The 13592-nt window shown below is 37.4% G+C and overlaps 1 protein-coding gene across 1 annotated transcript in view; it reads left to right on the top strand.

Moving 5' to 3' along the window:
- The window catches only part of LOC150077502 (protein lin-9 homolog), a 191490-nt gene that overhangs the window by 23462 nt on the left and 154436 nt on the right, over positions 1 to 13592 (top strand). Inside the window, exons 4-5 of the mRNA XM_090385923.1 lie at positions 2881 to 2988; positions 13442 to 13581. Coding sequence (XP_090242049.1) covers positions 2881 to 2988; positions 13442 to 13581 — 248 coding nt within the window. The remainder of the gene's footprint in view (positions 1 to 2880; positions 2989 to 13441; positions 13582 to 13592) is intronic.

Raw genomic sequence — 13592 nt, 5'->3', positions numbered from 1 at the left:
CCGCAATCAACTACTCGCTGACTAAAGGAAAATTTCCGCACATCTATTCTACAACTGTCTTTCCTTAGTTTGAAACTGTGCCCCCCTCAGGTTTGTAATCTGGGCAAGAAGAAGAATTCCATCAGCAGTGAGCCTGCTCAATCCATTCAAGGCCTTATGCACTTCAATCAGATCACCTTGCAGGTGCCTAGTCTCCAAATTCTGCAATTTGCAGAACTTAAACATTTCTTCATAAGAGCACCCCTATGTTCCTCCTCACTAGTCTTGTTGCCCTTCTCTGTACTCATTCTAGCATCCTTTCTAAAATGAAGCTTCCAGACCTGTATGCAGTACTTAAGGTGTGGTCTGACCATTGCCTTATACAAGGGGATAATCACTTCCTTATCCTTGCTTGCAAAATTCCTGTATATCATTGACAAGACCTCATGACCTACTCTGGCAGCTTTTTTTTTTTTTTTTTTTTTTTATGAAAACCGTAAAAGCGAGAGGTATTAGAACCTATAGTAAATAATGTAACAAAAACAAAAATCAAAAACTATTTTCTCTTACCTTGATGGAGTAGAACTGAGTTTGTTGTGCCGTGATCGTATAGTGGGACTCAATATAATTTATTCTGTGTCAGTGGATCCCCCTAGCTCCACTGAAGTGGCCTGCTGTGATGAGGAGGCAGGCTGGGACAAAGATGGGGCAGGAGCAGCAACAGTTTGAAGAATGTGTCCAGCTTCATCTGTTTACCTCCCCTATGACAGCCTGTCTTAACGCATGTAAATGGTGGTAGTGGGGCTGGATTTCACTGTTGTCTGAGGGGATGACATACTGAATGACAAGATCAGGTGCCTCTCGTATTGCTGTCCTTTTTGGTTTGTTAATAATTTCTTCCTCCTCTTCATCACTGGATATCTCCTCATTATCACCTGCTCTCACTTCATCAGTAATCTCCTCTGGTGTCAAGACCTGGTAGCCTGGATTTACATCACTTTCCTCTAGTCAGTCAGTTACGTCCTCCACCGTAACATCTCTCTCTCTCTCCCTTGCATGACGTATCATTTGGTGGAAGTTGGCAGGCTTCACAATCAATGTCAAGGTCACTGTCAAAAAGCAACTTCTTGCAACTATGAGCCAGTGTGGTAGTTTTTATGTCTTTCCAAGAGTCAGCAAAATTGTAAATTGCTGACTTGATGTTATAATTTTTTATGTTTTGCAGAGTATGCTGGCCTTTTGTTTCTTCAGTTAAGTCTTTTTCCTCCTCAGTGACAACCAAAACTTCATTCAGGTACTGTCTCTGGTAGAGTCTCTTGCATGAAACTATGACTCCTTGATTCATGGGTTGTATCAAAGAGGTTATATTAGGGGAAGAAACGTGGCATGGATCTTGCCATCACTGCTGACTAATTTCTCATCAACTGGGTGAGCAGGAGCATTATCTAATAAAAAAAAAAGTGCCGTTACTTCATTGGGAGCTACCTTTAAGACCACTTGCTGATATTGACGTACTTCAGGGACAAAATGCTTGTAAAACCAGTCAGAAATTATGCTGGCGTTGAACCATGCCTTCTTTGAATGGTAGTAGATAACAGGCAACTGCATCATGTAATCTTTCAAATCACGTGAGCATGATGATTTGCCTACGACAACCAGCTTCAGGCAATGGAGGCCATCAGCACTTGCACAATATAAAGCTGAAAAATGCTCCTTGCTCATTTTCTTTCCAGGAGTTTTGTCTTCCTTTCTGAAGGCTTCAGTATTTTTTGGTAGGGACTGCCAGAATAACCCAGTCCCGTCTCCATTATACACTGGGATAAGAGCAGGCCTTCCTTCTTTATCAGTTCATTGAGGTGGAGCCTGAAAGGCTCAACTGAATGTGTTGCAGCAGACCCAACTTCACCTTGCTCTTTCCTGTTACACATGACATGGCGATTTCGAAAATGCCACAGCCACCCATCACTAGCTTTGAAATTGTTAATGCCCATATGTTTAGCCAGTTTCTCAGCTGCAATGCGTAAGGTAACACCAGTAAAATTCACTCCACATGATCGCTCCTGCATGTACCATTTGTAAGCAGCTTCTTCTAGATCTTTATCTATGTTTACTTTCATGTGCTTTCTGTCACTCACGAAACCTATACCTTCAATATTTTATACTTTAATGCAAAGCTTTGGGGCTTTCCTTTGTCCTTGCGAATATCAGAAACAGTTTGCTTTTTAACTCCATACTGCTCACAAACACTGGCCACCGAGGCACTACTCTCAAGATTTTTAATCAGCTCAAGCTTTTGACCGACACACAAATGTACATTTGTGTGTCGGTCAAATGTGGACAGCATTTCTGTCCACGCAGAAATGCTGCTTTGCACATACCAGCTAGAAACTATTGGCTGTGTGGAGAACCTAATTGAATCGTTGTGAGCCACCTAGCACTGCACTTACGAAATGAAGTGCATTATTTATTGGTCAACTCTCATACATGGATGTTGCTTCTTTGATTTGCCTCTGCTATTTTAACATCAATATTAATTCTAATTCACAAACACATTATTATCATTTTGGCAGTATTGTATAAAAGGTTCTTGAATTTTGAATAGAAAAAACCAAGGAAAAACTTTTCTTAATTATTATTGAGATTTATGATTGGGTGAACAAAATTTTTATTGTGCAAAAGAATTAACTTACTACAGTTAGCTATTCAGCTAAGGTTAATAGTCTAGCCACCTTCAGGCTGTTTGAAATTATCTAGGTTATCTAACCCCAGTCCTGTCTTATTTTTTTACACAGAAGAGCCTGTTTTTTTTTTTTTCTTTTTTTTTTTTTTTACTTCAATCATATCCAGATGTTAACCAAGAGATTTTTCTACTCAGAATAACCTTAAATTTTATATTATTAGCCACCAAGAATTCGCAAGAGAAATAGGTTGATATTCAATGATGATGAAGATACGTCATATAGTTCATCGAGGTCATTGCCCAGGAAAACTCCTCGTGTTACATCTCCTGTGAGTAAATCAGATTATACTATCAATTATGACTATCAGTTTAAATTGAGCTTACAATTTAATTTTATTTTAAAGCAAAAGCGAATATTAAAATGTAGAGTGCTATCAGGGTAAATTATGTGGCTAACCTGGCAAAAATTGTGTAGCACAATTGATCTGGGTAAACATAAAAATAGAGAGAATATGAAAAAAAAAATTAGTGTTTAATATCACATATAATTTTGTTTTTAAACTTTATTTAGTCCAATTTTACAAATAATTTTTTTCCTCCATGTCTATATTTTTTACAATTCTAGGATATCAGGAAAATATATCACAGTAATTTTTTTTTATGCTGGCCAACAAGAGGAAATGAGTAAATAAATTAATGTTAAAGATGGCACGCAGGAAAAAAAAAAAAAAAAAAAAACAGCATTATTACAAAACAGTAGGTAATTAAAAAAAAACTGGTTACAAGAACTGATTAAAAGAAAAATGTTTACCACTTTTTATGTGTAAAAGTACATATTAAAAGTAGTAAAAATAAAAATGGCAGAGGACTCTTCATTCATCTTCATCAGCTTAAAAAAGAGGTCACCAATTAGCAGTCCACATTTGGACTGCAAAAACATTTTTTGTGGACCACGAGGAAAATTAACCTAAATTATTAACTTAAATATATATATAAATTATGAGTGTAATGTACATTATAATTGAACATTCAAATCTTTATATTACTCCTTTGTAATGAAAAAGATACTGTGCATTAAATAGTTACCTAGAGCACCATGATAGTTACATCATGTGCACACCATGATACAGTTACGTCATGTTCACACCACGTTACATGTTTCCCATGCAAGTGTGAAATTAGCTCCATTACGTGCATGCTGTCATCGAGTCTGTTGAATAGTGAAATTCTCTAGTTCACAGTTCAGTGAACTGGAAAGAATCACCAATTCACAAAGGGGGGTTTAAAAAGGTGACACAAGTAACTATAGACCTGTTAGTTTAACTTGTGTTCTGGTGAAAATAATGGAATCACTGGTTAAAGAAGCATTGCAGGATCATCTAGACAAGACTGTAGTAATAGTTAAGAGAAGGCATGGGTTTGTTAAACGGAGGTCTTGTCTGACCAATTTGATTGGATACTATGATGTGGTCACAAAGGAACTGAATGCCAAAAATAATTTTGATATCATATACTTGGATTTCAGGAAAACTTTTGATACTGTTACACTTGGAAAACTGCTGTACAAATTGGAGAGGTATGGCCTTAGCATTAGTAGAGGCATATGATGCAAGAAAGCAAGCTTATGCAGTATCAGCCAAAAAAAAAAAAAAAAAAAGCTCCCATTTCACCCCCTCCGTTCGTTTCAAATACCTGTCCAGCTCAGCCTTAAATTTATTTAGGCTATCAACTTCCACAACAAAGGATGGAAGTCTGTTCCACCAACCAACTACGCCCTGGCTAAAGACAAACTTCCGCACATCTATCCTACATCTGTCTTTCCTCAATTTGAATTTATGCCCTCTCAGATGATTATTCTGAGCAAGAGGAAGAATCCCATCAGCATTGAGCATGCTCAAACCATTCAAGGCTTTATACACCTCCATCAGATCACCTCGCAGGTGCCTAGTCTCCAGACACTGTAATTTGCAAAACTTTAGCCTTTTTTCATAAGAGCAACCCATTATTCCATTCATCAATCTTGTTGCCCTTCTCTGTACTCGTTCCAATAGCTCTACATCCTTCTTAAAATGAGGTCTCCAGACCTGTATACAGTACTGAAGGTGTGGCCTGACCATTGCCTTATACAAGGGGATAATCACCTGCTTATCCCTGCTAGAAACATTCCTGTACATCATTGACAAGACACCATGAGCTACTCTTGCAGACCGTCTGCACTGCTCGGAAAACTTCATATCTGCCTGCACAATTACCCCCAGGTCCTTTTTGTTCTCTACCACTGTCAGTGTAGTACCACAGAGTTGATACATTACTCTAGGGTTACTGCTTCCCATAAGTAGTACTTTACTTTACATTTGTGTATGTTAAACTTCATTTGCCACCTCTCAGCCCATCTGTTCAATTTTTCTAGATCCTGTTGCAGCAGCGTACTGTCATTAGTATCCTTAACAACCGTGTCAACTTTTGTATCGTCCGCAAACTTGGACATTAAGCTTGATATACCATCATCAGTATCATTTATAAATACAGAAAACAACAATAGACCCAACACTGAACCCTGAGAGACTCCACTAATAACATTAGTCCACAATGAGCAGTGTCCATTGATTACCACTCTCTGTCTTCTCCCACTCAACCATCCCTTTATCCATAGCAGCAATTTGAATCCAGTGTCATACTGTTCCAGTTTGTTCAACAGTCTTCCATGTGCAACAGTATCAAAAGCCTTTGTAAGATCTAAATATATAAAAAAGTTATTCCCTGCCTCCAGTTCCTTTGTGACCACATCATAGTATCCAATCAGATTGGTCATACAAGGCTTCCCCTTAACAAAACCATGCTGTGTCCGAGCTATAACTGAAGTCTTGTCTAGATGATCCTGCAGTGCTTCTTTAACCAGTGCCTCCATTAATTTTCCTGGAACAGAAGTTAAACTAACAGGTCTATAATTACTTGTGTTGCCCTTTGATCCTCCTTTGTGAATTGGAGTCACATTTGCACATCTTCAGTCCATGGGTATCTCCCCTGATTCCAAAGAAGCTCTCATAATTATGGCTAAGGGTTTGCTTACTTCCTTTGCTGCCTCCTTTAATATAACTGGAAAAAAAAGTCACCCGGGGTGGATAGATCCCATCCACCCCGGGTGCCTTTTTTATGTTTATCTTCAACAATTTCTCCTCCACTTTCCTTTCAGTTATTATAAAATCATCAAATTCACTGCCAGAGTTTAATTCACCTCTAGCATTCCCCTCCCTGAATATCTCCTCATGTGTGAATGTAGATGCAAAATACTCATTTAGTTTGTTAGCCACCTGAGCAGGATCATCAACAGTTGAGCCATCAATATCCAATGAACCAATCTGATTGATCCCTTTCCTTCTAGAGTTTACATATGTAAAGAACTCTTTGCTGTTTTTCTTTGCCAAAGATTTCTCATAATCTGTCTTTGCCTGCCTAATCTCCTTTGTGACTTGGTTACAGACCAGCTTATATCTATCCTAGGCTTCCATGTCTCCCATTAATCTATATGTGTCCCATGCATTTTTCTTCTCTGCCATATGTCTCATTAGTTCATCTGACATCCATTTAGGCCTAAACCTTGAACAATATTTCTTAGTTGGTATGTAAAGCCTAGTAGCTTCCAAGATAAATTCTTTGAATGCTTCCCATTTTGAATTTGCTGTTGGTAACATCGTCAGTTGGTCCCACCGAATAGAATTTAAATACTGTCTCAGACCACCGTAGTCGCCTTTACAAAAGCAAAAACCCTTCTCTTTACCCCTGATGGTAGTTACCTCTTTCAGTAAATCCCACTTCAACTCGGTCCACACTGGAAAAACACTTCCTGTTTTCCTTGTCCACTTTCCTTTTCTTTTTATCCATATTGGTAGATTTTAGGCTGTAAATATGTATAATAAATAGAGAGTAAATATATTTTGTTAAATACTTTTGTTATCTAGGTGCTTTAAAAGTATTCCATATGTACAATAACGAGCATAAAACATGTATTTCATAATCACTAGCATTAGCATTAGTAGAGGTATAAAAATGCAAGAAAGCAAGCTTATGCAGCATCAGCCAAAAAAAATCCACCCATTTCAACCCTCTATTTGTTCCAAATGACTGTCCAGCTCAGCCGTAAATTTATTTAGGCTATCAACTTCCACAACAAAATATGGAAGTCTGTTTCCTCAATTCGAATCTGTGCCCCCTCAGGTTCTTAATCTGAGCAAGAGGAAGAATCCCATCAGCATTCAGCTTGCTAAACCTATTCAAGGCCTTATACACCTCAATCAGATCACCTCGCAGGTGCCTATTCTCTAGGCACTGTAATTTGAAGATTCATCTTCAAATTGCAGCACCTAGAAGGATTCATCTGCATTTAGTTTACTTTAACTCTTCTGTTAGATTACCACACAGATGCGTAGTTTCTAGCGACTGCAATTTTCAGAATCCCAGTCTTAATAAGAATACCTTTTTGTGTCCCCATGTAATCTTTGCTCTTCTAAACACTCATTCCACCAGATCTTTATCCTTTCTAAAATGCAGTTTCCATACATGTAGGCAGTATTCCGTGTTGTATATAATGTAGCCTAACCATTTTCTTATACAGTGGGATAATCACCTCTTTGTCCATGCTGGCAAAGTTCCTGAATATCATTGACAGAAGCACATGGATTGTTATAGTAGCTTGTTTTGCACCACAACGGGAATGTCATGTCATACTGTACAATTGCCTCTAAATCCTTTTCATACACCACTACCTTGAATTTGGTACCACCAGATTGTATGTTATTCTGGGATTACTGCAATCACCCAAATGCAGTACCTTGCATTCATCAGTGTTAAACCTCAATTGCCATTTTCCAGCTCATCTCCCAAATTTATCTAAATCCTCTTGAAGTAGCATATTCTGATTACTGTCATTAACCCCCTTTGCCCACCTTAGTATCATCAGCAGACATATACCTGAAACCTAAACTTGATATGCCTTCATCAATATTGTTAATATATATTGAAAACAATAAGGAGCACAGCACTGAACCCTGAAAGACTTCACTAATAACATTAGTCCCTGAGGAACAGCAAGAATTTATAGCCCCTCTTTGTCTTCTAGAGCTCATTCCTTTATCCATAGTAGTAACTTGCCTCAAATGCTATGTTGTCCCAGTTCATACAATAGTCAAACGTGTGGTACAGTATCAGTGGCTGTAGTGAAATCTAAATATAAGTATATGATGTCAGAATTATCTTTTGCATCTAGTTCCTCTATAACAACCTCAAAGTAGCTAATCAGATTGGTGAGATACAATCTTCCTTTAAGAAATTCATGCAGTGATTGCCTTATGGCTCCCCTCAACTATTAAGATGATCTTGCATTCCTCTTGTTTAGCTATTGAGTCTATTATTTTTTCCTAACACAGAGGTTTAACTTGCAGGTCTATAGTTACTTCAACCTTTGAACTACCCCTGTGAATAGGAGATACATTTGCACATCTCCAACCTGTAGATACTTCTCCAGAATCTAAGGATGCTCTTATTATGATGGCTAAAGGTATAACTATTCCTTTGAAGCTTTGTTTTAATATAATTGCTGCAGCAATTTCTCATTGATCTTACTTTCTATTGATATATAAATTCATACATTTCCCACTCAGTGTTGGATAGACTTCTGCTAACTTCATATCTCAAAACTTCGTGTGTGACTATAGATCAAAATATTTCTTCAGTTTATCATCAAACTGAACAGGATCATCAACAGTTATTTGAGTACTGTTTATATTCAATGGACTATTTTGTAAAAAAATTCCTTGCTGTTTTTTTTTACTTTACATTCTTAGTCATAGATGTCTCACAATCTGCTGTAGCCTGCTTAACTCCTTGAGTAATTGATTACATACTGGTTGTACTTATTGTAGGACTCCATATCCAATGAAATTTTCTTTTCAGCCATTAAGCCCATCTTTATCTGACACTCATTTTGGTCTAAATCTCGAACAGTATATCCCTTAGTTGGTATAAAATACTTATAATTATCTCTGTGAACACTTCCCATTTGGCCTTTACATTTTTTAACATCAGTTGGTCCCACAAAAAAGGGTTTAAAAAATGTAAGCCAACCCCTTGGGTGCCTCTGTAGCCAGGTAGGTAGGAACAGCAGTGCGTAGCACATGCTTCTTGATTAGACTGAGGTTCAAGCCTGTGCCCACCAAATACGGAGGATGCGGAAAGGTCAGGGAATGACCACCGCATATCCCCGGAGCAATATGGCCTTAGTTGCTAATGCTCCTAAAAACCAAATAACAAACAACAAACCAACCCCTTGCTTTTACCCTTGACAGTAGTCATTTCTAATGCCTGAATAAATCCCATATCAATATTTATGATCACTGCCACCTGAAGTTCCTTTTCTTGAAGGTTCTGAATCAAGAATGTTGCATCTCTGCCACGTTGGTGTGGAATGCAGATATTTGGGAAATCAGGAAATGTTTTACTACCAAGTGAGCATCTAACCAGTGAGTTCCAATTGATATCTGGAAAGTTAAAATCCCTCCCTCCACATTAAAAGACATTCTAATTGATCAACCATTCTATTTGTTTGTACAGCTGTTCATTATACTCATCACAGGTATTTCCATATAACAGACTCCACCCTTCACTTTTGTTTACCCAGTGTTTATGTTACACCAAACTGACTATTACTCTGTCAATGTGTGTCTGTTGATTGTACTGTTTTAAAGTACACGTGCTTCTTAACTGAAAGCATTATAATGATAGGCTGGGGATGGAGTAATCACCATATTTGAATTCTGCATTGCCAGTATCAGGGTGATACTGAGGATGCAGAACATATAAAATTTCTGCTATCTTGTGTTCCTGTTATACCTATGTTGTGAACTTTTAATGACTTAATCAATATTTGAAACTCTTAAAATTTATTTACTATATTCCTAGCATTAGGGTACAGTTAAGTAAACACATGCCATTTGTGTTTTTAGAAACTCTTAACCATTCCATGTAATTAATAGTCTCACACTGAACCCCAATAGGCCATGTAATGCTACCTTTTCTGCTTTTCAGGCTACTGCATGTCAAAATAGAAGCAATACAGGAATCAGTTTCACCTTTTTTTTTTTTTTTTTTTTTTTCCTTTTTTGTGTAACTGCTATGAAACTGTTACTCTGTGTATCCCCCCCAAACTAGCAGATTTCCAACCCACTTAACACTGCTTTAATAGCATTGGCAAATATTCTTGTACCCCTTATACTGAAGTGCATCACATCCCTGTAAAAACAGTCACATCTGTTAGCAAGCACTGGACATACTGAGAAAAATTCTACCTCTTGAGCCTTGCAGTGTCTCGAAAACCAAATTTATTGACAAGGCTCAAATCATAAAATCCCTGCTGTCATGACATGGACAAATTCTAGGCACTTTCAAATTCAGCACTAAAGAAGAAAAATGCATGGCATGCAGGCGCCTCCGTAGCCAGGTAGGAAGGAGCAGCAGTGCGTAGCACACGCTTCTTGATTAGACCGGGGTTCGAGCCCGTCACCACTAAATACGGAGGATGTGGAAAGGTCAGGGAATGACCACGGCATATTCCCAGAGCAATATGGCCTTAGTTGCTAATGCTCCTAAAAACCAAATAACAAACAAACAACAACAACAGCATGGCATGCATATAAATTATCAAGGAGAAGCCTATAATAGATATAAACTAGTCTGTTATCAAGTCATAAGAAATAAGAAGGTTAGGCAAGTGAAGGTAGATTATGAGAAATCATTGTTGAAGGATGCAAAGAAAAACAGCAAAAAGACTTCACTGCTTATGTTAACACTAGAAGGAAGGGAATGAATCAGATTGGTCCACTTGATATCAGTGGTTCAACTTTTGATGATCCTGCTTAGGTTGTTGACAAACTAAATAAATATTTTGCATCTACATTCACATGCAAGGAATTATTTAGGGAAGGGGATTCCAGAAGTTTATCAAACTCGAACAGAGAGGTAAATGATTTTGTAATAACTGAGAGGAAAGTGGAAGAGAAATTTTTGAAAATAAACATAAAAAATGCACCTGAGGTGGTGGGACCTTTCCAATTATATTAAGGGAGACAGTGAAGGAAGTAAATAAACTCTTAGCCATAATTACGAGAGCCTCCTTGGATTTGGGGGACCCCAGCGGATTGGAGATGTGCGAATTTATTCCCAATTCACATAGGTGACACAAGAAATTACAGTCCTGTTAGTTTAACTTATGTTGCAGGAAAAATAATGGAGTTACTGGTAAAAGAAGTAATGCAGGATCATCTAGACAGGCTGCAGTTATACTTCAAGATACTGTATGAGTTTGTTAAGGGGAAATCTTGTCTGACCAATTTGATTGGATACTACAATGTGGTCCCAAAGGAACTGGATGCAAAAAATAATTTTGATATCATATACTTGGATTTCAGGAAAGTTTTTCATACTGTTGCATACTGTTGTACAAATTGCAGCAGTGTGGCAAGTTGCTGCTATGGATAAAGGGATGGTTGAGTGGGAGAAGACAGAGAGTAGTAATCAATGGACACTGCTCTTTGTGGACTAATGTTATTAGTGGAGTCCCCAGGGTTCATTGTTGGGTCCATTGTTGTTTCTTTATTTATCAATGATATTGATGAAGCCATATCAGGCTTATTGTTCAAGTTTGCGTTTGAGATGATACAAAGGTTGGCAGGGTGGTTCATGATAGTAATGATAGTATGCTACTGCAACAGGATCTAGGAAAGTTAGGAAGATGGACTAAGAAATGGCAACTGAAGTTTAACATTGATAAATGGAAAGTACTGCATATGAGTAGCAGTAACCCCAGAGTAATGTATGAGTACCAACTGTGTGGTACTACACTCAGTAGTGGAAAATGAAAAAAAAACCTGGGGGTAATTGTGCATTTGGATATGAAGTTCTGTGTAATGCAGACAGGCTGCCAGGACAGCTAATGGGGTTTTGTCAATGGTATACAAGGATTTTGCTAGCAGGGATAAGAAGGTGATTATTCCCTTGTATAAGGCAATGGCCAGGCCACATCTTGAGTACTTCATACAAATGTGGAGGCCTCATTTTAGGAAGGATATAGAGCTGCTGCAATGAGTACAGAGAAGAGTAATGAAATTGGTTAGGGGAACAAAGGGGTGCTCTTACCTAGAAAGGCTTCAGTTCTTCAAATTGCAGCAACTGGATACTTGGAACTTGTGAGGTGATCTGATTGAGGTGTTTAAGGCTTTGAATGGATCGAGCAAGCTCAGTGCTGATGGGATTCTTCTTCTTGCTCAGACTACACACACATGAGGGAACACAAATTCAGATTTAAGAAGGATGGTTGCAGAATAGATGTGCGAACGTTTGGCTTTAGCCAGCAGGTGGTTGATTGCTGGAACAAACTTTCATCTGTGGTTGTGAAAGCTTAAATAAATTCCCGAAAACTAGACAAACTATTGGAGGAAGTATGAACAGATGAAATGGGAGGTTTAGTGTGTGTGTTTTTCTTATTGTCTTGTTATGTGAGGCTGACAGTGTCATAAGGACAACATTACAAGAGTACAAGTATTCATATTTTTCCATTTTCTTAATGTTAATCTTATTAACTAATATAAAATTATTTAAAACTGTTAAAATTTAATCTTTACCTGATGTTTGCTAATAGCTATTTTGTTAACTAATTCAAGGCTAAACCATAACAAATAAGAAATGTGTAATCAAATTAGCAACTTTATGTAAATCAAGTCACCATAATTTACTGGTTCAGCTGTCTTTACAGTCACTGAAGAAGTAGTGCAGGAAGTGCCATGAAACATCTGAAAATAACCTGTATTTGTTTAAGAAATTAAAGACAGATTACACTCTACACAGGTTTAAGTGCTCATTATTTCATCAACTTACAGTTCTTGATATACCTGCACATCATGGTGCTAAAAGAATACTGAATATTTAACTAACTACTTTTTCTCAGTGTTGCCTCATACTGTTAAGTAAGCCCTCAGAATGCCTATGTGTATTACCAACAACAAATACAACAATATCATCTTTTGTCCCTAGCCTACATAACCTGGTCCTATTCCACTTATTGTATAAAGTATTACCCATTTCCCTTACAGTAGAGTCACCAAGAATAACTACCTCTTGTGGGACTAGTTCATCCTGCTTGTGGTGATCCTGCTATAAAGCCAGATGCATGAGGGTAGGGCTCAAACATTCAGGGGGTAGCAAAGTGCTTGGGAGTCTCCTGATTTAATTCTTTTGAGGGTAACAACCCTTTTCTTCAAGCACTGAATTTTTTCAACATAATTCTCAACTTCCACTTAATTCCCCTCCAACTCCCCTACCTGGCACACACTGTGGCATTATGTCCAGCTACTGTCAGGCCATCATACATACTACATGCAGTGCATGTAATAAGACTTAATTCATCGAAGAACAACCATTTGGTTGTTTGCAATCTTACTGGCAGAATCTGTAACCAGTGGTCACTAAACTTTTAATAATAAAATATTTTAATAAAATATATAGTATAATTTTTATTTATTTCACTTTTTTTTTTTTTTTCTTATTTTTTCCAAATTTTATAAAGGAGTCTGATATTTTGTGAAAAATTTATTTAATTTTTGAAATCAGTCTACACAGATTGGACACAATTTTCAGACTCCAAAAATTTTATTAATGAAATAATTTCTAAATAATAATTAAAAGCAAGGAATTGTTCATAAGCAGAGTATCTGAATTTTTTTTTGTCTATCGCAGTCTTCTACTTCTACCTCTACTCCATCTACACCAGATAAAAGAGTAGCTCAGAAAGTTGGATTCCGACTCAGAAATTTATTAAAGTTGCCAAAAGCACATAAATGGGTTTGCTATGAATGGTTCTATTCTAATATTGACCAGTAAGTATTTA

This window comes from Mastigoproctus giganteus, chromosome 12 (genome assembly GCF_048544385.1).
Source record: "Mastigoproctus giganteus isolate SK-2022 chromosome 12, ASM4854438v1, whole genome shotgun sequence".
NCBI lineage: Eukaryota > Metazoa > Arthropoda > Arachnida > Uropygi > Thelyphonidae > Mastigoproctus > Mastigoproctus giganteus.
Note: the sequence above shows the minus strand (reverse complement) of the source record. Positions and strands in the feature narration are given on the sequence as shown.